Source organism: Narcine bancroftii, chromosome 4, assembly GCF_036971445.1.
Source record: "Narcine bancroftii isolate sNarBan1 chromosome 4, sNarBan1.hap1, whole genome shotgun sequence".
Lineage (NCBI taxonomy): Eukaryota > Metazoa > Chordata > Chondrichthyes > Torpediniformes > Narcinidae > Narcine > Narcine bancroftii.
This window is the reverse complement of record NC_091472.1, coordinates 74,064,130-74,089,106: the sequence shown is the minus strand read 5'-3', so window position 1 is coordinate 74,089,106 and position 24,977 is coordinate 74,064,130. Positions and strand designations below refer to the sequence as shown.

General features: G+C 38.8%; 1 protein-coding gene across 6 annotated transcripts in view; it reads right to left on the bottom strand.

Annotated features, from left to right (window-relative positions):
- LOC138760684 (AT-rich interactive domain-containing protein 1B-like) overlaps positions 1-24,977 on the bottom strand; it is a 521,279-nt gene that overhangs the window by 109,059 nt on the left and 387,243 nt on the right. For 4 of the 6 annotated variants that reach the window (XM_069931618.1, XM_069931620.1, XM_069931622.1 and 1 more), the window contains 2 exons: positions 11,643-11,982; positions 4,719-4,847 (listed from right to left, as the gene is read on the bottom strand). In XM_069931618.1, coding sequence (XP_069787719.1) covers positions 4,719-4,847; positions 11,643-11,982 — 469 coding nt within the window. The remainder of the gene's footprint in view (positions 1-4,718; positions 4,848-11,642; positions 11,983-24,977) is intronic. The other 2 variants (XM_069931621.1, XM_069931623.1) reach the window with 1 other exon arrangement.

Genomic DNA, 24,977 nt, shown 5'->3' with positions numbered 1-24,977 from the left:
AGAGACACTGAGCAAAGACTTCAATTCTAACCATTGGCAACCTGAGCTCTAAATCCAAACACCCGAATCGATCAAGAAGCCTTCAGCACCAAGCACCAAAGCCTTTCGAGAGCCCTTCTTGCCCTCAGCACCCTCTCGAAATCCGATTTTGAGAAGTAGCTCCCATGAGCCAGTCTCCAGCAGCCCGCAGCCTGAGTGGGTCCTTCCAGCCGTTGAGTCACTCGCTGGTCCGCTGTAGTGGTCACCATCCTGTAGAGTCATCTCCTATGCTTCTCCTTCTCAAGAGGCGGTGTTCTCCCTGTTTCTAGTACCCTGCACCAGTCCACTGCTCCCTGGAGTCTGCAAACCCCCTCATGGAATGCTGCTCAGCTCAGGAGCTGCCATTTTGGGCAAGAACACCGTGGATAGGGGATTTTAAAAAACACTGTCGTTCCTTTCACAGGCCATTCAAATCCTGTATGGAACCGTTGGCATTATGACTGGGCAGTAGGACCCTGCAAAGCAGCACTGCATCTGTGCTCCCAGCTCTGCTGGGTCTGCATTCCTACCTAATTTGTCAAGTAATCCAAAAATGACACGGAAATGCAGTAATTGGAGAATCATTAATCCACTCCACTCACAGCAGAGACAACATTTATCTCTCTGAAATTGTTTGCAAGAAAGGTTAATGTGAGGCTTTCACATTACTTTCAAGAAGTCAAAATGCCATAAATCCAATTCAAGCAATTTTCAGGTGTTGTCATTTTTGGAGTACAAGGAAAAATACAGCCAACATGTACACATTTAAGACCCAAAAAGGATATGATAATGACCAGATAAGCATTTGCCAATTGGTTCAAAAATGATCTTTATATTCACCCAGAAATCAGATGCGGCTTGGAATTAATACATCCAAAAGATGGCACTCCTTCTGTACTACAGTAAAGTGTAACCTTACATTCTCAAATTTAAATCTTGAGAATGGTACTTGAATCCACAACTTAAATTAAGAGGTGAGACTGCTACCTCCCACGTTATGTCTGATGTTTCCTCCCTTAACATTGGAGTATTAGCATAAAGTAAATAGGCCTTGATGGCACAGGGCAGGAAAAAAAAAAGTAGCAATAACAAAAAGGGTTAACAGTAGATGTAAACTCAAAATTACAAAATTCAAAGAGAAATTTCTTAATGAAACAAAATAAAATGACAACATTTTTTTTAAACAGAAGACAACTATTTCCTAAATAAACCCATGTTACTTCTACTAATGAATGGCGCTTTAATAAAACCTGGGAGCGACATGGTTAGAGTAACAGTTAGCGTGATGCTATCACTGTGCCAGTGAACTGGTTTCAAATTCAGCACTGTCTGTGAGGGGTTTGCATTTCTCCCCATGACCCACGTGGGTTTCCTCTGGGTTGTCCAACTTCCTCCCTATAAAAACAGAAGGATTTTGTAGTTTAATCAGAGTATTTGGGATCGTGGGCCAGAAGACTGTTACCGTGCTGTACTCTTTAAACAAAAACAGCTCTTCATAAATGGACTTTCACCATTCCAAGATATTTTGCAGCAAATAAATTACTTTTGGTGTTGGTATCCATCCTTAAACTGGTAAGACAAAGGCCAGATAACATGTTTTTAGCCATTTGGTTAAGGGATTAATTTTGGACAGTATATCAGGAAGAACTTGCTTACTCTTTGATCCTTTGGCTTGGAGAATAGATATGGCTTGGTTTTAATACTATCTTCCTAACTTTTCCCACTAGTCATGCCAGCAAATCATCACTGAACCCAGATTCAGCAACTGCAAGAGAAGGTAGTATGGTTCAGCATCTAATGTAGTGTCATTTTGTGTGTTCCAATACTTCATTAAAAAATTTTAAGTTTAAATTTTTTTTACTTACAACACAGTGGAAGGTGATTCTGGCCATTTAAACCCATGCCATCCAATTACACACAAATTAACTTGCAATCCCGTACGATTTGGAGGGTGGGAGGAAACCAGAGCACCCAGAGGAAACCAACGCAGATGGGGAGAATGAACAAACTCCTTACAGACAGCGGTGGATTCCAGCCATATAATTGCTATGCTATCTGTTCTTATAACATGATAGTTTTCCATGATTTTTGAACACTATGAATGGCGAGTCATTCACATACATTTAAAATTCTCCTCAGTTTTACAGTTTGACCCCATATAATCCAGGATGCATGGTTTGGTCAGCTATCAATGCATTTCTGTGGGCTAGACCTGCTAATTTTGAAAAGAGATCCCTGTCCCTGTATTCCGTAGGAGTCAAATTTGCAAACCAAGTTGAGTCAAATTTAAAATCCAGGATAATTATTCATTGAGAGAAACCCAGCAGAATATATATTCTGTAACAAATAGCCCTGAGTTGTCTATCCATAGTTTTATTATGTTCCCTTGATTTACTTTTCATTTTTTGATTCATATTTTGCACAAAAAGCAGCTCAACCCCAGTTCTGAACTCAAACTGGTTCAATACAACCTCTTACCATACTGACTAATCATATATTCAACTTAATTTTGTTGAAGGTAGCTGTATTACAGGGTGTTTATGATTTAAAATATGATGCTTGGTTTATTGTAAATTTTGAAAATGTAAATACTTGAAATCAGTACTTGAAATGAAAACACAGTGGCTGCAGCAAAGTTTGATGAATGGTTTACCCTCGAAACTACAATTAATCTTTTTCAAACAGTGACCAATGATGTATCTTTCCAGATCCTTCTGTAAAATCTGTACTTGCCATTTTATCCACCATTTAGTCAGGGTATAGCAGTTTCTTGTCCCATTATTTTCAAGCCCTTTTTAATTCATTCCACTTTGCATTGAACAACCAGATGATTCAAAAGCATCAACTTCAAACACAAATATTTATCACAGTCATTGACAAAATGCAACCAAAGCTATCCCTTATTTGTATTGCTTTGTAAGGCCTTGGTGGTGGAGGCTGGTATGAACAGCAAGAGCCTGATGACAGAGAGAGAAGATCAAACATAATGTCTGTTTTAAAGTAAGTTTTACATTTAAATGCTACCATTGTGATAATTAATCTTGTTAATGATTTCCATAAACTTTTTTGCAAGCTACCTGTCTGGCACACAAAACTATGCTTTTCATTATATCTCTGTACATGTGACAATAAACAATTCAATTCACCTATCAGAATTACCAGTAGGATTGCAAAATCATTTCCATGTATAAAAAATAATGTAAGCTTTCTATTTTTGTTTAAATATATGAACCTGACAAGTACCTTCATTTTGAAATGACAAATATACTATATGCATTGGACTGGTGTCCAGGATTCAATCCAGGGTCATAGATAATATACATCAGCACATAAGTCTAAATGAAGAGTATTTATCAAAAAACTCACAAAATAAGTTCTCAGCCTTTTCAACAAAATAGACCTTGGAAGTTTCAGCTGTTTTAGTACTTCAATATGAGGTATTGCCTTTTTAAAACAAAATGTACAGTGTCTTTAAACACATTTGCCTTGATCTCAGCATTTTTACTACACCTTCGACAAGTAAATTCATTAGTTTCCTTAAAAAAATTGCCAGAAAAATATGAATACATGTTGAGAAAATGCTCACCTAAACTAATTTATTTCAAATGGGTATCATGTAAACTTGATATTAGTATTCTTGGTAAAAATGCAGATTACAATTACAGCAAGGATCCAATTAAGATTGTCTTGTCAAAACACTAACATGGCCCACTTGGCAAAATAGTAGAGGGATGTCATTGTGGGAGATTGTGCTGGGAAGGAGGCATAGTATATACAAGTGAGGTGGCACATTGACAACTTTCTTGGTCCAAAGGTTTCACTTACTGTTTCCAATGATTTTTTCAGCACCTGCTATTTTAAACAAAAATAATCTTTTGTTATGCAAAGATAAAACATTTTTAATTATATCAGGTGGTTTTTCTAGCAATTTTAGGGAAGTATTGAAATAAAGGCCAGTGAGAATAACTAATTTAACCCTAACCCTGGATGCATCTTCCTCCTTATCAATTCAGCTCAAAGTGATACTGGCTGAAGCTGGAAGCCAAACTATCATTATTCGGAGGAGGAGCTAAGTGGCTCACAATACATTTAAAAAAGGGTAAACAAGTCGTGGCACTTTTCCCATCTTCTTCGACTTGGTAAAGCACAGAAGTGAAGTGTCAGTCTTTAAGCTGAATTATTACACAATGATGTGCAAATATTTTTAATGTACCTCAGGTTTCCTGCCCCATCTAATATTGCAGACAGTTAAAACTATAGCTGTTCAGTTAAGCTTCAATCCAATGCCTGAAAGTACAGGGTATCAGCAAGTGGAAACACATTTGAGTCAAATACAATTTATTTAGCTTTCAAGTGTTCAACTCTTTCAATGGGACTTTGAAATAAATATGGAGTGAGAAGGTCTTGAAATTTTTCAATGCATTGCATTCCCCACTTTTTGTAATGTAATAGCTCTGCACTGTGGTTTACAACTTCCCCGTTAGGCAGGAAAAGGTTCAGTCATGCCAAAAGCCATGCAGGTGTGAGGCATGCATTTTTTTTTTCATTCTCTCATAGCTCTGGTTAGTACAAAACATAACTAAACAGAATCAAGAAAGGAAACCACAAAGAACAATCCTCTTGTTTTGCAGTTGGGTTATAAATCTAGTTGGGAAACATTGTGGTCCCACAGCAAATCCAATCATATAACATCTACCTACCCGTACTGGTCAGGCTGGTACATCAAGGGAGCCTGAGTGTTGCCATAGTTGGGATGTTGTGGTGGAAACACAGGACGTCCACCAGGCCCAGTCTGACTGGGATAACCAGGCGACCTAATGTACGGTAGCCTAAATTGGGAAAGAAATAGCTCCTTTGTTTTTATTCTGTGTCAGTTCTGCATTTAGTTGTTAAAATTCATGAAATATCTCCTTATCATCCATAATTTTCAAGAATTAGACTGAAATTTGAAGACAACAGTTAAAGCAAGATTGGTTTCTCTGTTTATTTTCATTTTTCTGTGCAAAATTTAAGGTTGAAGTATTGGATTCTCAAATATTTCAATTCATTACAAAATTAATCTTGAAAACTGATCAGATACAAAGACTGAATGCTTAAATTGAAAGATTCCTGTTTCTCCATTTCTTCAGCCAACTGTTTTCATCTCAAGGTGATAGCTCAAGGCACTGCAGTGTGTGTGACAACGGCAGCACTGTCTCTTGTGCAGACCAGAGGAGCTGAAATTTGTCGTGCAGCACTCGTCTGCGGGGTCCTTCTGCCCAGTTGTCACATCTGACAGCCTCATTCAGGTTTAAACCTTTTGTGGAATGGGCCCAGAGCACTTTTATTACATCTGAAAACCCATAGAGGTCCTTGGCCAAGAAGATAGCATCCATAATTCATTCTCTATCAGCAGTACCTCACCCCACAGAAATTACACCAATATAAACCTTTGTGCTTTTGGTGTGGTATAGAGGTTAGTTCCTTCTTACATTCTACCTGGCTCTGCACGAAGGGGAGACCCTTCTTGTATGACCTTTGCGACATCCTAAGATCATAGGAGTCACTTTCCCAGTTGACCCAGAGCTTTGTCTTCTGGGGAATTTTACAAGTGTTGGTAGATTGCTAACTAATTTCCAAATTAAATTCGCAGAAACTGTATTGAGTGAGGCCAGGAAATGTATAGCATTAACATGGAAATCTGACTCCCCTCTCCTCATTGATAGAGGTCTTCAGAAATGATTAGCTGCATTCCCCTTAAGAAAGGTCACATTCTTACCTAAGTTGATGGAAGGAGAAGAGAAGAAAAGAATGGACTCAGTAGAATTTCTGGTGTATTTTTGTTGAATGACAACATTGTCTAACTGAATTAATGCAACCTAGATTGTATAACTAAAATGGATGAGAGGGGGGGGGGATGGGGGGGTGGCTTGGGAGGAGGGAGGGGGGAGGGAGAAAAAGTCACTGTAAATGTGTGGAAAAGAAAAAGTGTATATCATGGCTATTGTGATTTATGGTGTGAAAAATAAAAAAAAAAAAAAAAAAAAAAAAAAAAGAAAGGTCACATTCAGTTTTAGGAAGGGAGAAAAACACCTTCCTAAAAATCTGGCAGCCTTATTTAGAACATATAGGTACCTCACTGGCACCACCACAAGGCTACAATCGCTACTGACTAGCCAACAGACCTCTAAAGATTATAACACTGTGGTACGATCACGTCTCTATGTGTTTTACAGTACGCACTGACAATGGATATTTTCTTTTTCATTTTTTCTCTGTTTAATTGGATTTATACAGAGGGGTGGGGGTGAAGAGATGGGTTTTCTTGCCATTTTGTATTTTGTATGATTAAATGTATTGACTGCTAAATATATTTAAAATGATAAATAAAATATTACAAAAAAAGGCAGCATCCACAATTGGCAACCCTGACCATGAGGACTGCAGGCTCCTGGGGAGCAGCAGGGCACCAGAATAAAAGAACACTCCACACTGTAAGGAAGAAGCCTTGGAGATGAGCCATCAAGGTAAAAGAACATAGTAGGAGACTAGAGCACAGGAGGCTGGCTTCTGGAGACTAGGTATTGAGATCAGGAGTCATGACTGTGAGCAGCGCACCTGAGAGGCCTTGGGCACCTACAAGCTTACTAATCATACTGGGGGTTCAGAACCAAGGGCCAAGGAGGGTAACTTGTATGCCTGGAGCTCTGGTTTGCCACTAGATTGTCAAGTCTATGCGGCTACGGTGGTTAAGGAAGCAAAGGCGGCAGTGGCATCAGAGGAGATGGTTGAATCCACAATACCTCTGAGGGGTCTCTCTTTTGCTTCTTTTTTTTGGAGGAGGCAGTGGACTCATGGAACATCTCTGTGTGCCTTTACAGGCAAACAAATATTGTACATTTGTGCACATCGCAACAGACGAACCATGACCTTATCTCTTAATGACTCATTAGTACCTTGTCCTGCTAACCATCCTGAGTAAGAATATTGCAGGGACTAATTCCTGTCAGGCCTATTAAAGGTGGAGTCAAAGAAGAGCCATGATATTGTCTTCAACAGATGTCTACACAAGCAGATCCCAACAGGATCCACAGAACAATATGCTATTGGAGACACAGAGATCAATTATAATGCCACATCTGAAAGACTGGTTGAGGTCAGTTAACTTAGCGCAGAAGTGAAGTATCAGTCTTTAAGCAATGCGTCAGCGTGGGATACTGTCCTTATTGGGCAAATATATTTTGAATTGTAAGTTTCAATGGTGTTCTAGGAGATTAATCTAAAACAATGGAAAACCTTTGGATTCTGCAAATGTCCCTTTACATGTGGGTGATTGTTGATTCCAATTTTTCCTAATGGTTTAGCATATTTCATTTACTTTTTAATAAGTCTGGTTCTATTTAAAAATAGAACACCAAATCTTATTTTGCAGGTTAGGGATGTTATACATCATATTACAATCATAACTCTGCAATATTCTAATTTCATATATCTTTTCCATGAACTGAGTGAATAATGTGGTGCAATGGTGAACAAACCAGCTCACGTAATACCCTGGTCAAAACTCAGAAATAGTGACTGCAAAAGCTTGCAATTGTGTGAATAATAAACTTACTGGATTGGCCTCTTCCTGATTGCTAACAACTCTTGATGTGACATGCATGAGCAAACATTGAGGAAGGACAGTCTGGTGTTTGATGCAGTTCTATTGTCTCATAGTTCCTCCCAGATTAGATTCTATTTAGGCAAAATGCTAACTTGGACAAGGCACACGAGAAATATTAGGGGCAGTCAGGAAAGAACAGCAAATGAGTCACAAAAAAAATTTGCAAGAATGCAAGTGGGTTGTTGATCTTCACTGAAAGAGGGATTAAACTTAAGAGCAGGAAGGTTCTGCTGCAACTGTACAGGGTACTGGTGACAAACCATATCTGGAGTACTTAAGAAAGGATATTCTGATTGTGGAGGTGGCGCAGAAGAAGTTTGGAGGGTTGATTCTGGAAATGGGTTTACCTTATTGAAGAAATATTAAGTCAGCTTGGACTGTACTCATTGGAGTTTAGAAAGATGAGGGGAGACATTATCAAAACATAAAATTATGAAAGAAATAGGTATGGTTGTTTCCATTGGCAAGTGAAACCAGAATTAGAGGACATAGCCTCAAGAATTAAGGGAGAAGATTCAAGACAAAGATGAAGAGGAATTGCTTTGCCCAGGCAGTGCTTTCAATAAAGCAGTAGAGGCTGTCTCATCAAGTATATTTAAGATAGAGACAAACACATTTTTGAATAATTGAAAAATTTGGAGTGATGAGGAAAAGGCAGGTCACTGGAACTGAGCCTATGGCCAGAACAACAGTGATTTTATTGAATGGTGGAACAGACTCAATGGGTCGGATGGCCGATTCCGGCTCCTTTTTTTAGTTCTTAACACACACACAAACAAATGGACTACACACTTGAGGAACCATGGCAGCCAGATTACAGAATAATAAGATGCTTACTGTTCTTTTGGGACAAGGTTTTTTTAAAATGGGTGTTAGTTGCTCAGGTATGTTCTATCAAGCAGTCAATTTAAAATATGCCAAATTTTAAAACAGTAAAATTTCCAATTCCCAATACAAATAAACTGTAAATTATGTATTCCATGTGTATAGTCCAAAAGAATCCAATACTCAAACTTTAAAATAGATCTCCCAAAACATTTAGCCCACAAAAAGTGTAAATCTGAAACATTCATTCCAATGGGTTTTAATTTGGCTAGATGTCATTTTTAAACAGTGTAAAGTAACAGTTACTTGCCAATAAACCACATGGAAACACAGATTCTTCAAATTGTTTTTCTCACTAATAGTTTTAAGATTTTTTTTTCTCTGGATGACAAGACTATCATGTTCAGCTTCCAGTAATTCACATTAACAGTAATTCAACCAAAATGAATATTCAAATAGAAAGGGTTACATAAAATGGTCAACAATTCTGAGGGACAGAAAAGTACAGATGGATTTTTTATTTATTTGTTTTAATTTACCTTCAAATATTGAAAGAAAATAGAGATTATGAAGAGTTGAAGTAAAAATAACCCTTTAAAGACTTGTAGCACTGTGGCGTGGAACCAGGTTTGTTTCGCTTCCACAATGGTATAATGTTTACATGTGTTATTTAATCTCTTCCCTCTCCAACTGGTAATCTATATCCTTGTGCATCTGAAAGGAAGTTACAACACTGCCACATAAAAAGACTAGCCAACGAGAATACAATGTGACAGGACAATAATTTAGTTTTCTGATTGCTTCTCACTGAGATGACACATTTTGCCTCCACACCATGCAAATAAAGAAACTAATGATTCATAACTGGGTAAGGCTTTTCCCAAGTTACAAATAAGGCTGAAACTTGAATGAAACTAGGTTCCAACTTTCTCAGCGCTCGGCTCCCAAAATCCACCGGTCATTGTTTAAATGCAATCTGTGTGTTGCATGCAGATTAGTGATACACAAGATGCATCACTTTTTCACAGAAAATACATTCTGCCCAGACAATCAACATGGTTCCTTAATAAATATTATGTCATACCACTTATGTTCACAATGCATTACTGATAATGCAATATACGTTGATTAAATTTTTGATTTTCTGCCTGCCAACATTTCCAATGATGTACATTTTATTTCACACGTGAAACAGTAATCATTGAATCTAATGGTGGACAAATATTTTCAACATGAAGTGCAAAGCAACATATTATTGCAGAATTAGAACTATATTTAAGAGTTGTACAGCCAAAAAACCTCCACAAAATTCAAAATGCTTCACTGGTAACAATTTTTGAACATTGCCAAGTAAAATGATCTGAAAAGTCACTATAAAAGAATGACGATCAAATAAAAAATGTTTCAAACAGCAATTATCCTCCTCCTTTCCTGCTAACCAAACTATTAAGTGAAAACTAGCATAAAATAATTACTACAGAGGAAAGGAAATATAAATAAAGCATAAGAAACTAATTCTATATAATACAATACCATAACCACAAAGAAACTCCAATTACATCATTAGCTTCTCAATTCAAACATTCAAGGCTGAGATTTGGCTTCTTGAATGGTGACAAGATACTAATAGAGAAAGGTAAAAACAAATGTCCAACCTGCCCCTGTAAAGAGACAGCCAGTGTGAGCCAACAAGTAAAGATTACATGTTGAGACTCGAGTTCAGTTATTCAACAAAGGATTGTCTAGAAGTCAGAAAACAGGAGGAAACATTGCTAAATCAACAAAATAACGAGGGATTACAATGCAAGTATATCAGTACATACCAAAATTTGTATCTGAGATTGGAGTCTTCTCAAAGATATTGAGGGCAAAAAGAAATATTTGTCAATTTACCAGTAATTTAAGATTTTCTGTTTCAGCTTGTTTTCAATTTGCTCATTGGCTACTTTCTCTCACACACTCCAACACAAGTTAAATAAAGGTTCACCACAACTTACTTCAACTACATTACTTGATTTTCTAACAGAGAGCACATTTTGAAATATATAGCCCAATTGTTGGCTCCCAAATACCCAACGAAATGCCTTGCTTTTACATCATGTTCATCAAACGGCAAGAACTGACGAATGGAGAACGTAATCCAGTTTGTTAGCTAGTATCATCCAATATGAAGCCATTCATTTCCTTGTTATGTAAAATGAACACAGTTCATATTTGCAACAAAGTATAGTCTGAATCCTCAGAACTAGATATTATTTTAAAATTATCATATAATATTTGCTTCAGTAAAAAATAACGTATTGTACAAAATTCAGAAGCATTTAACTGGAAACATTTAAAATATGACTGAATGTTAAATCTGGCAATTCTTCAGTATTTTCTTGGCTAACAATAGATGAAAGTGAAGCAATTTTTAAAAAAAAGAAAAAGTGCATATGTAAGTGTGAATATCCTGGAGTTTTGTGATTATAGCATTACTTCTAATCAAAATATAATTAAATCAGGAGGGAGCACGAGAAATATTAAAAATATTCAGGTTATTTCAACTTGCTTTCAAATGTCCATCACTCTCTGTAGATCATGGCTCACAGAGATATTGTCTTTGGTTTCATATTTTCAGTTTCACCTAATCTACAACTTTGGGTTTGCTGGTCAAGATAATTTTGCACTGGGTGATAGGAATACAGTTGCCGAATAACACAAAAGGGGAAATCATTTATAAGGTGCCCAACTAGCCAAGTCTATGATTTATCCCAAATATACTCTTATGTCCACTGAGCACTCTACTGTTAAAAATGAACAAAATGGAGAAGTTGTGCATATAATAGTTTGTCTTGGCGTAGCCTGTCTCCCTTCTGAATTCTGAAGTACAAATAAGCCCATGTATATATTTTTGAGCAGGAGATTGTTAACCAGTTGCCTCACAACAGGAACCATATTCAATATGTAACAAATATAGAGCCATTCATTGCAAATTATAGTTCAGGATGAGTTGAAAATCAGCTACGTATCTTTTACTTTTAAAATAAAACCTGTGTGAGGAGTGACAGAGACAAAATTTACGTGAATGCTTTCATTAAAGCTTTCAGTATTGTCACGTAAAAAGTTTACGAATTCTGCATCCAGCCTTTCGAGACCATTTTTTCTTGCATACCTGTTTTGAGCAGAGTTTGCTGCAGCCTGCATCACTGCAGCAGCAGCCTCCTGTGCCTTGCGATTTACAGTTGCCATTGGCGGTCCCATCCCCGCGCCAACCTGCTGTGACATGCTTGGAGAGTTTGGGGTCATATTACTCATGTTGCCAGAGTATGGCCAGTTCGACATCCCTGATGATGACATCCTCCCCACTGTCATGTTACTGCAAGGCTGAGCTGGACCCTGACCATGCATCTGGTTGTTCATATTCATGCTCATGTTGTTATTCATGCCTGGACCTGGACCACTGTAGTTGGCGTTCGGTACTCCACCATAATTTGGCGGTCTGGGATAATTACCTAAAACAAAAAAAAAATTGGAAGAAGTTGGTCTTGTGCCAGCCTGCTATGAAATGTCCATGGTCAAAAAAAAAGTGTTACAGTTTCTCACAATTTGAAATAGCTATGAATCCTGTGTAACCTTTCAAATTAATTGAAGTGGCAACTATTGGATATTTGGAACAGCAAAGTTGCATGGATCCTTTAAGATTAAAGCTTTGTCTAGGAATAATACAAGGATTACAGTTTTAAAATTATAATCCACAAAATAGCTTAAAAATTTTTAATTAATATTTTAACCTTTCTTCAGTTAAAGTACTTAAGGCAAACATTTACAACATTGAACTGCATATTTTCAAAGTCCTCAGCACTGAAAATGTCAGTTTAATATCTGTAAAATAAACCAACATAACTAGTTATTCATTCTTAGCCACAAAGTGCAAAGGTTGCAAAAATCTTGTGAACTCATTAGCCAATTTAAATCTGTGTATCTAATCAACCATCCAGAATGACATCTATTTGGATAATAAATTTTGTTTTGATGATAGGGGTATTCTCCAATAAGTTAAAAAGTTCCTTGGTGCAATGGGAATACTCAACATCAACTTGTCTTTTTTCTACCCCAGAATCAAGTCTGGCATAAATTGACTTCCTCAACATTGCTATCCAATCTGCAGATCAAAACGTTCATGGATTGAATTGGTACCAAACTCCTTGTGCAGTCTCAGACCACAAACAACCTTTGCAGAAATGCTTGCACATCTAGATGTGTTATTAATCTTACGTGGACATAAATATACATGCTCAGTCAATGAAAAAATTAATTGAAATTAAACCTGAATAGTTGTTATGTCATAGACCTATAGCTCTATAAGCTCAAACATGCAGTTGGCACCGACACGGTGGTTAATTTAAAAATCTAGGGAAAAGGCACATCTGAGACACAGAATTACTGGCTATGTTGCTACATTCCTCAATGATCTGATAAATAAACTTTTGTTAGGCACTATGTTAGTTTATCTTGTGCCAGATTAGGGTAAGCAAGGTTATCAAATCAGCTAAATATCATCTTCAACACCAAAAATATCAAATACACACACAAGCACACACACTCACACACAAATGCCACCTGTCTATCATACTAGATCATTGCTACATTTAGTATACTAAAAATAAATACATTTCAGATGTCTGTTATTTGTGTTATACCTATACTTCAGCGACCATTTACTTCGAATGCATCTTTCCTTGAAATATTTCAGCATAATATTGCCTTGGCTAAGAAATTCACACAAACTATTCAACATCTCAAGTGAAAGATGAATTAAATATTAAAAAATACATATTCTGGCATTTCTCCATAACTCCCAGTGTGGTAGTTTGAGATACACAGTGTTAAATTCAAAGATCACAACCATCACCATCTCCACAAAACCACAACCATAAATATACATTTTCAAATCAATGTTATTCAAATAAAAATGAACAATGATCTGCATAGATTTCTGAAATTGAACATATGCAACACACAAACCACTTAAAGGCATTTTTGGTCAAATAATATGTTTGTGGATGTCATCACCATTCTGGAAATAAAATTAAATGAAATAATTTGAGGCAACATATCAATGTGTCAAGTAATTTATTATCACAGATATCTTTCAACTAAGACAGCAGTTTCCATTATGAAATGCTATGGTAGCAAAACCTTCCAAAATATTTCATTGTAAATCGTTAAAATAAAAACATTGGCGTAAAAGGAAGACCAATTAAAAACTTGGTTGAAACTGGGTTTTTAAGAAGAGTTTTCAATTTGAACTTTCAGCAGGAAATTTCAGAACCCAAACTCAGGGGAAGGAAGATGTGAAATCAGGTAGCAGATTCAGAGGAACGAAAGATTCTTGAAGGGTTTTGGAAAATTATTGGATTGATGAGTTAAAAGCCGGGAAAGGGCAGGAATTTAAATCCATAGAACTGGAGATGTGAGGGAAGGGGTTTGGGCAAAATGAATCTTTTTAGTTAGTTTTTTAAGCTAATTAAAGGAGAATTAAACAGGAAAGTCTACACTCGTTGGGGTCGAGTCCAATCCACAAATGTGCTGGAGATATTTAGCAGGTCACACAACTAAAGGTGATAAAGATTGAGGATTTTCCCAGGAAATGGGCTTGGCTGGATTTGAAAACAATTGACGTAGAAATGGAAGAGGGGCTTGATGTCAGAGAGAATGAGGGCAGGGGAGGTTCTTATTCACCTTATTCATCCTACGATCAAATTGGAACATCAATACTAAACTGGCGCCTAGTGGTTTTGATTTTGAACATAAAATATTCCTTGTGCTCTGGGGATAGTCAACATGGCTTTGAGTGTGGTAGGTCAAGTTTAACCAATCTTTTTAGAGTTTTTCAAGGAGGTTACCAAGTAAGTTGATGAAGGGAAGGCTGTGGATGCTGTGGACTTTAGTAAAGCCTTTGACAAGATCCCATAAGGGAAGTTAGTCAGGAAGGTTCAGATGCTAGGTATTCAAGGTGAAGTAGGGAACTGGATTCAACAACGGCTGTACGCGAGAAGCCTGAGAGTAGTGGTGGAAGATTTCTTCTCAGATTGGAGACCTCGGACTCATGGTTTGCCTCAGGGATTAGTGCAGGGACCATTGTTGTTTGTCATCTATATTAATGATCTGGATGATAATGTGGTGAATTTGATCAGGAAGTTTGCAGATGACACTAAGACTGGAGGCGTTGAGGTCTTCAAAGCTTGCAGAGGGATCTGGACCAGCTGGAAAAATGGGCTGAAAAATGGCAGATGGAATTCAATGCAGTCAAGTGTGAGGTGTTACATTTTGGAAGGACAAACGAAGAAAGGACATACACGGTAAATGGTAGGGCACTGAGGAGTGTGGTAGAAAAGAGGGATCTAGGATACTGAAAGTGGCATCACAGGTGGATAGGGTTGTAAAGAGAGCTTTTGGCATACTGGCCTTCATAAATCAAAGTACTGAGTATAGGAGATGGGATATTGTGGTAAAGTTGTATAAGGCCAAATTTGGAGTACTGTGTGCAGTCTGGGTGCCTAACTACAGGAAAGATATCAATAAGATAGAAAGAGTGCAGAGAATATTTACTAGGATGTTACCCAGACTTCAGGAACTGAGTTACAGGGAAAGGTTAAACAGGTTAGGACTTTATTCCCTGAAGTGTAGAAAAATGAGGGGAGATTTGATAGAGTATTTAAAATTATGAGGGGGATAGACAGAGTTAATGTAGATAGACTTTTTCCACTGAGAGGAGGTGAAATGCAAACCAGAGGACATGGGTTAAGGGTGAAAGGGGAAAAGTTTAGAGGGAACATGAAGGAGAACTTCTTCACACAGAGAGTAGTGGGAGTGTGGAACGAGCTGCCTGCTGATGTGGAGAATGCGGGCTCAATTTTAACATTTAAGAAGAATTTGGACAGATACATGGATGGGAGAGATATGGAGGGCTATGGACTGGATGCAGGTCAGTGAGTCAAGACAAAAAAGGTTCAGCATAGACTAGGCATCTGTGTTGTAACATTCTGTGGTTCTATAGTAACACAAGAATTCAGGAAGCTTGTGGGCATATGGTGCAAGTCTACATGGTTTGTCTGATTTTATTTATTTTTGAACATATAAATGATCCAGACATTGAAATTTGAAGCTGACACTCGGGTTAGGATTGTGGCAGAATGTGGAAAAAAAACTGCAGGATGCTGGTTAAACACTGAGCAACTGTATGGCAGATACAGCTCAACATAAGAAAGATGCAGCTGAACTCTGGAAATAAAACACAACAGCAGAATGATCAGATTTTAAATGGAGTAAGAGAACTAAAGGATTTGAAGTAATTAATTATGTTGGGTCTAATAGAGGTTAATAAAAATACAAAATTCAGTTCCCATCATATTCATCCTTTCTACTTAAACCACTAAAATAGTCATCAGGTATTACATTTATCTGTCCTGCCTTTCACAAAAATAATTGTTTTTCAATATGAACTTTTTTTTCCTCCCAAGTCGAAACTTTTGTCAAATAATTTAAGGGTGACATGGTTGGTGTAGCAGTTAGCGCAACACCCTTACAGCACAGGCGATTGGGATCGGGGTTTGAATCCATTGCTGCCTGGAAAGAGTTTATACATTCTCCCTGTGTCTGCGTGGGTTTCCTCCAGGGGCTCTGGTTTCCTCTCACTGGTCGAAACGTACGGGGCGGTAGGTTAACTAGGTGTAACTATGCGGCACAGACTCGTGGGCTGATACGGCCTGTTACTGTGCTGTATGGCTACATTTTTTTAAAATTAAAATTTAAGGAAGTAGATATGCTTCTAGATAAAAGCATCAAGGGCTATGGAAGAGTAGAATTGGGATACATGATCAGCCTTGATTATATTGGACATGGCACAGGTTTGAAAAGACAAATAGGGCACTTCTACATACCGACCAATTAGAACTGTTTCCTCCCTTTTTAAAATGTGATAATTGGTGAAGGAGAACAGGTTTAGTCATGGAAAACATGTCAAATATCAGCTACATTAGAACTTTGACAAAGATTGAATATTCAGATATCTGCATTGATGCTCAAAACTATATTAATTTCATTTTTTTTAATTCATCCCAGAAAGAGTGAATGTAAATTTGGCATCCTAATGTCATTCTAGGATCAGGCAAAACTACTGCTTGGTCAGAACCTTCCAAGCTGCAATTAAGTTGCTATTAAGTTCAAAGTCAAAGTTCAAAATTCAGATTTATTGTCAGAGTACACACAGTGCACGACATCACATACAATCCTGAGAGTCATATTTTTAGACAAACAGCACAGAAACAGGCCATTTCGGCCCACGAGCCCTTGCCGCCCAGTTACACCCAATTAATCTACGACCACCCAGTATTTTTCAAATGGTGGGAGGAAACCGGACTATCTGGAGAAAATCCACGCAGACATGAGGAGAACGTACAAGCTCCTATAAGACAGCACAGGATATGAACCCAAGTCCCAATCACTGGTGCTGTAGTAGCATCCCGCTAAGTGTGCCACCCTTTTTCCTGTGGGCCAGGTAGAATTTCTATTTATCAACAGTGCAAAAAAACTTTTCAAGAAGGTACGGACACAAAAGAGACAAATGTAAACAAGAAGGAAGTGCAGACAGACTGTGCAAGACAGAAAATTTAAAAAAAAATGCAAAGTAAGAGTCTTTAAATGATTCTCGGAGTTTGTTTTGGAGTCTGATGGTGGAAGGTTAGCAACTGTTCTTGAACCTGGTGGAAGGATTCTTGTGGCACCTATACCTCTTTCCTGATGGCAACAGCAAATACAGAGCATGTCCTGGGTGGTATGGATCCTTGATGATTGCTGCTGCTCTCCGAAGGCAACATTCCATGTATAATTTCTTGATGATGGGGATAGTTTTGCCTCTGGTGTATTAGGCTGTGTCCACTATCTTGTGCAGGGCTTTCCGCACAGAAGTATACCATGCCACGATGAAGCTGGTCAGTGTTCTTCCCACTACACATCAATAGAGGTTTGCCAAGGTTTTCAATACCATACCAAACTTCTGCAAACTCCTGACAAAGCAGAGACTTTCTTCACGACAATCATGTGTTTGGCCCAGGAAAGACCCTCTGAAATAGCGACTCCAGGAATTTAACTTTGCTCACTCTCTCCACCTATGGTTACCCCAATGATCACTGGATTGTACATTTCTGGTTGTCCACTCCTGGAGTCCACAATCAGCCTCTTGGTTTTGGTGACTTTGGTTGTTGTCAGCATACCATTCAGCCAAGATTTTATTCTCCATCTTGTATGCTGACTCATCACCCCATTTTATTCCACCCACTACTCCCGTAACATCAGCAAATTTGTAGATGGTGTTGTTGTTGTACTGAGCCACACCTTCATAGGTGTAAAGTGAGTAGAGCAGGGGGCTCAGAATGCAGCTCTCTGGTACTCCAGTCCTGATGGAGATTGTGGAGATGTTCTCACCAATCCTTTCTGATTGTGGACTGCAGGAGAGAAAATCTAGGATACAATTAGACAATGTGGTGTTGAAGCCCAGGACTTGGAATTTTCTGATGAGTTTTGAAGGAATGTATTCCTTTTTCTTTGCTTTTTGTTGATATCTATTCCTATTCTTGCCCAGCAACTGTTCCTGACATTCATCACATTAGATATTTGTGGGAAGGGCTAATGTCAGTCAATAATTTAGTCACATTATGTACTTGCAGGCGACATCATAGTCAAACCAAAGCTCATAAGAGGGATATTTGTATTTTAATTTTTATGCTACAGCACAGAAAAAGGCCATTTTAGCTCATGAAACTTGTGGTAGCCCATTGCACCCAATTAACCTCCCAACTCCGTATGCTTTGATGAAACTAGAACACCTGGAGAAAATTCACACAGGTCACTGGGAGAAAATATATATTTCCTTACAGATAGTGCATGATTCAAACCTGGATCACTGGCGTTGTAAGAGCGCTGTGCTAACTGCTATGCTAACCCACGTGATTGTATATTATTTATGCTGTTGTATTTACACAATTTACAGACTGGAGTTTAATTATTAGAATAAAAGTCAATGTGTACTTGCATTGGATCACCAGCACAATCAAACGTTTTACTCTGAGTTTATAAATGGCTGAATTGTCAAAAAAGATTTAAACTGGAGGATTTGCTGAGAGTGAGCTCTAGTTAACTGCTGACCCCCAGATGTTTAACACAACTGACAACCATGGCATTTTTCGCACTGAATTTTCTCCGTAGCATACAGTGTTTTAATATTCTCAACCAAAGGGTGCATAATCATTTCATTATTTCTAAGTTCTGACAGCCTGTCATCAACCAAACCAGATATTTGTTAACATATAATCAAACTATGTTAATGGCAGCTTGTGCAAATATCTGTACAATATTCATACTTTAGCTCTGGATTCATTTAGAAACATATTTGGTATAATTCTGCAATTGCAAGAGACACTTTGACGTCATTTAGGTTTTAATGTAAAAATATGATTTCCTCTATGACCACTATGGTGCCAAGTTAAATGGACTGCTAGGGAAAATTTTTTTGTCCATGTGACTTTGGCTGGATTTGCTTCAGCTTTGATAATCTCCATGGCGGCTATAAAAAGATTAGCATGCAGAAGCTCTGGTATCGTCTGAGGAAAACCGTACACGCATGGATCTGCATCTTAACTAAGGACAGAGTAAAATAAACAGTCAGATCTGGATTCTCCCAGAAGCAGCAGCAGTACCACGTCAACATCCATCCTGTCAAGACATCACAGAATCTTATGCCTCAATCAAATCTGCTCTCATTCCTTTTAAATTCCACAAAAAGTCTTTTCAGGGTATTTGCTGTATCAAGTAAAATTTGTTCAAATTACCTTGGAAATAGCTAAATAATGTAATGCTATAACTTGGAAGTCGGATACTGATCTGGGAATGGATAGATGGTATGTGGAAGTTCGGAGTGGTATTTCACATGAGAAAATTACTTACAATTTAAGAGATAAATATCATACATTATGTAAAATATGGAGCCCATATTTAAAAACTGTTGGTATTAAAATTTAAATTAATCTCCAACATACCCTTTCTCTTACAGGTCTCTATAAATATTTATATGTTTAAAGTATTGGAAAGTGAAGTACCCCTGTTGGGGTTTGCTTGTCCCTATTCTTTTTCTTTTTTTTTAAGTTTGTAGGGGGTTGGGGGAGGAAGGAATTTATGAGATTTTTCTTTGTTTTGTATTTCTTTACCCTCTTTTTTTTCCTTTTTATAAAGAACCGCATGTATTTGGATTAAGTTTAAAACATTGTAATATGTTTGTTAAATGGGTTTATTTTAAATAAATTAATAAAAAAAGGTATTTACCTAACAAAACTTCATTGAAATTCTCCCAACAGAAACATTTTTCTTTACATAGAGAGCCCATTACTCAAGAATGCTAGATCCTCGTGCCATGGGCCTTGGAAAGTGAGGGGCAAGATCTTTGAATTTTATATTAATTTTAGTTTCAAGATGCACCTTTGAAGCTTTTATTTGTACTTTCATTTGAACTACGTAAGTAATCTTGGGAGATGTTCCACCATAATTTCTATGTATAAGAGTGCTTGTTTTAGTCCTTTTCCTCATCTTTGATCACAGCCCAACAACTGTTGCAAATATGCTCTTTTCATTTGTACAGAATGTGAAAATTTTGCAACCCTTACCACCAATTTCCACCCAACTCATGGTCTTTCTGACTCTTCCATGACCTTGCTTGATTTCCCCATTCCATATCCAATCAGAGGACAGATGGTGACCAATAGCCATTAGAAATCTACAGCCATTTTTAAAGTAAACTTTTAATTTAGAAATACAAAACAGTAACAGGCACTTCCAGCCCAAATACATCCATGTGACCAAAGAATCTATTAACTCTGTATATCTTTGGAATTTGGGAAGAAACCAGAGCACCTGATAGAGCCAACACAATTCCTTACAAACAGTGCTGGATTAAAACTTGGGTCACTGGCACATAATAGCGTTGTGTTAACCAGTACACTAACCATGCTACTCATTGACTATACCCATCTTCCCTTGCTCTGCTTCTTACAAGGACTCAATTCCATTCTCTCGGCTTTTCTGTCTCCTTAATGTCTGTTCTGCAGACACCATTCTGCACCTGTCAATTGCAGTCTCTTTATTTCCTGTATTTAGTACAGGAGCATCAAAAGCAGGGATGTGGGAGTGATGAACTGTGTCTTGTAACTGAGTAAATCATCCCAAAGAGTGTGAAATGTTGCTTCATCTGGTTGTACATGTATTTCTTTCTTTGGCTTGGCTTTGCGGACGAAGATTAATGGAGGGGTAATGTCCACGTCAGCTGCAGGCTCGTTTGTGGCTGACAAGTCCGATGCGGGACAGGCAGACACGGTTGCAAGGGAAAATTGGTTGGTTGGGGTTGGGTGTTGGGTTTTTCCTCCTTTGTCTTTTGTCAGTGAGGTGGGCTCTGCAGTCTTCTTCAAAGGAGGTTGCTGCCCGCCGAACTGTGAGGCGCCAAGATGCATGGTTTGAGGTGATATCAGCCCACTGGCGGTCGTCAATGTGGCAGACACCAAGAGATTTCTTTAAGCAGTCCTTGAACCTCTTCTTTGGTGCACCTCTGTCTCGGTGGCCAGTGGAGAGCTCGCCATATAACACGATCTTGGGAAGGCGATGGTCCTCCATTCTGGAGACCTGACCTACCCAGCGCAGTTGGATCTTCAGCAGCGCGGATTCGATGCTGTCGGCCTCTGCCATCTCGAGTACTTCAATGTTGGAGATGAAGTCGCTCCGATAAATGTTGAGGATGGAGTGGAGACAACGCTGGTGGAAACATTCTAGGAGCCGTAGGTGATGCCGGTAGAGGACCCATGATTCGGAGCCGAACAGGAGTGTGGGTATGACAACGGCTCTGTATACACTAATCTTTGTGAGGTTTATCAGTTGGTTGTTTTTCCAGACTCTTTTGTGTAGTCTTCCAAAGGCGCTATTTGCCTTGGCGAGTCTGTTGTCTATCTCGTTGTCGATCCTTGCATCCGATGAAATGGTGCAGCCGAGGTAGGTAAACTGGTTGACCGTTTTGAGTTTTGTGTGCCCGATGGAGATGTGGGGGGACTGGTAGTCATGGTGGGGAGCTGGCTGATGGAGGACCTCAGTTTTCTTCAGGCTGACTTCCAGGCCAAACATTTTGGCAGTTTCCGCAAAACAGGACGTCAAGCGCTGAAGAGCCGGCTCTGAATGGGCAACTAAAGTGGCATCGTCTGCAAAGAGTAGTTCACGGACAAGTTGCTCTTGTTTCTTGGTGTGAGCTTGCAGGCGCCTCAGATTGAAGAGACTGCCATCCGTGCGGTACTGGATGTAAACATCGTCTTCATTGTTGAGGTCTTTCATGGCTGTATAATCAGATGATAATAAACTTGAACTTGTCTATTCTTTTCCAGCCAGAGTAGGAATTCTGTCCCCCTTATCCTATCCTCTCTTCTCCTTCCTCAAAGAGCCTCCGTATTCACTTGACAATCTTCTGTAATTGCCTCCAAATTCAACAAAATTCCACCACCAAATACAATTACCCACCATTCCAAACGAAACACTCGCCACAATTTCTTGGTCTGCTTTTCATTTTCAGACCACTCTCTTCTTCAAAGCACTTTCCCATATAACCCACAAGATGCAGTGCCTGCCCATTTTACCTCTGCCCTTCCAAAGATCCAAATAGTTCTTTCAGGTGAAGTAACATCCAGGTGCACAGCTTCCATGCTTTTAATGTTCACAATTTGTTCTCCAGTGTATTAGACAAACCAAACATGGATTATATAACTACTTTTAAAAACTCTGCTCAGCCTGCAAAGCTGGACCTCAGCTACCAGCTACTGTCACTTTGATTCTTTATCCCACTCTGACCTTTATGTTTGGCCTGCTCCACTCTTCACACAAAGCCCTGGATATAGTTAAGGAATGTCACACCATCTTCTGCTGGGACACATGATACTGCATTCATTCATTAATTTAATCTAACTATCTAATTTAACTTCTGAGTCAAGGCTGGCCAGTTCTGATTTAAAGAAATCCATCTCAACTCTTTATTTTTCTCCAAAAACTCTGCCTGCTGATCTGATAAATATTTCCAGCATGCTTCAGATTTCTAGTCACTGCTGTATTCTGCATCCCACAGGGTCAACATACTTTATTCGCTTCTCTCTCTCTCTCTCTCTCTCTCTCTCTCTCTCTCTCTCTCAATGTATCCATTTATTTTCCTCCATTTACATTTTTTCCAGACATATCATTAATGATTACCAACTAATTAGATGACACAAAAAGCAAACATGTTACACTCTGCACCTTGCTATATTAAGACAAGATTGACCAGAAGATATAGGAGTAGAAGCCAGCCATTTGGCCCATTATCTGCTCCGCCATTCCAGCATGACCTGATCCACTCAGCCCCACTTCCCTGCCTTCTCCCCATAATCTTTTTTTTTGATACCCTGAATATTCAGATACCTATCTCTGCCTTAAAAACACTCAATGACATGACCTGCGGTAGCAAATTTCAAAATGCCACCACTCTTTGACTAAAGAAATTTCTCCACAACTGTTTTAAATGGGCACTCTTCAACCCCCTGAAATTGTACCCTCTTGTCCTTAATGCTCCTACTTGGGGGAAAAAAACTTTGCAACATCTACTCTGTCCAAGCTTTTCAACATTCAAAATTCTTCTCTGAGTTCATCCCCTCATTCCTCTGAACTCCAAGGACTACCATCAAAGAGCCATCAAATGTTCCTCATATGCTAATCCAGTGGTTCTCAACCTTTTTTCCCCACTCACATCAACCTTAAGTAATGTGAGTGAGAAGGGAAGGTTGAGAATTTCTGCTCTAGACCCAATTGTTACTGAAATATTTTGTTTGAGAAAAATTGTCATTGGCCCATTTCCTTTGGAGTTATGAAACTGTGCACATAACAAGTCAATTAGGTATGGTTAAAACACTGGTTTTCAATTTTTTTCTTTCCACCCACATACCACCTTAAGCAATCCCTTACTAATCACAGAGCACCTATAGCATAGCGATTACTTAAAGTGGTATGTGAGCAGAAAGAAAAAGGTTGAGAACCACTGTGCTAATCCCTTTGTTCCAGGAATCATTCTTGAGAATCTTCTCTGAACCCTCTCCAATGCCAACACATCTTAAATAAGAAGCCAAAAACTATACCCCGTACTGCAAATGAGGCCTCCTCAGTGCCTATAAAGCCTCAACATCATATCTCTACCTTTATATCCTATTCCTCTCCATAAAACTAAATGCCAATTTTGCATTCACCTTCTTCACCACTAATTTAACCTGGAGGTTAAATTTTAGGGTAACCTGCACAAGGACTCCCAAGACTTATTGCACCTCCAAATTTTGAATTTTCTCCCATCCAAATAATAGTCTGCCATTTTATTCTTTCTACCAATGTGCATGACTATACACTTTCCAACATGAGACTTCATTTGCCACTTCTTTCCCCATTCTCCTAATCTAGCCAAGTCTCTCTGCAGCCTCCTCACTACCCGTGCTGTGTGGCTAAATTTAAGTACATATTAAAACAATTGGTGATTTTACATTTTTTGATTGCACCTTACATAGTTCTCATTTCTGAGGCTGGATTATATCTACTGGTTAGTTAGAAAGAATATTATTTTTCAACTATTGACTGTGACAGATTATGTTATATTTTCTTTGCCCTCAGACAGCTCCAAGAAAAGTGCAGAGAACAAAACAAAGGACTCTACATCACCTTTGTTGACCTCACCAAAGCCTTCGACACCGTGAGCAGGAAAGGGCTTTGGCAAATACTAGAGCGCATCGGATGTCCCCCAAAGTTCCTCAACATGATTATCCAACTGCACGAAAACCAACAAGGTCGGGTCAGATACAGCAATGAGCTCTCTGAACCCTTCTCCATTAACAATGGCGTGAAGCAAGGCTGTGTTCTCGCACCAACCCTCTTTTCAATCTTCTTCAGCATGATGCTGAACCAAGCCATGAAAGACCCCAACAATGAAGACGCTGTTTACATCCGGTACCGCACGGATGGCAGTCTCTTCAATCTGAGGCGCCTGCAAGCTCACACCAAGACACAAGAGCAACTTGTCCGTGAACTACTCTTTGCAGATGATGCCGCTTTAGTTGCCCATTCAGAGCCAGCTCTTCAGCGCTTGACGTCCTGCTTTGCGGAAACTGCCAAAATGTTTGGCCTGGAAGTCAGCCTGAAGAAAACTGAGGTCCTCCATCAGCCAGCTCCCCACCATGACTACCAGCCCCCCCACATCTCCATCGGGCACACAAAACTCAAAACGGTCAACCAGTTTACCTATCTCGGCTGCACCATTTCATCAGATGCAAGGATCGACAATGAGATAGACAACAGACTCGCCAAGGCAAATAGCGCCTTTGGAAGACTACACAAAAGAGTCTGGAAAAACAACCAACTG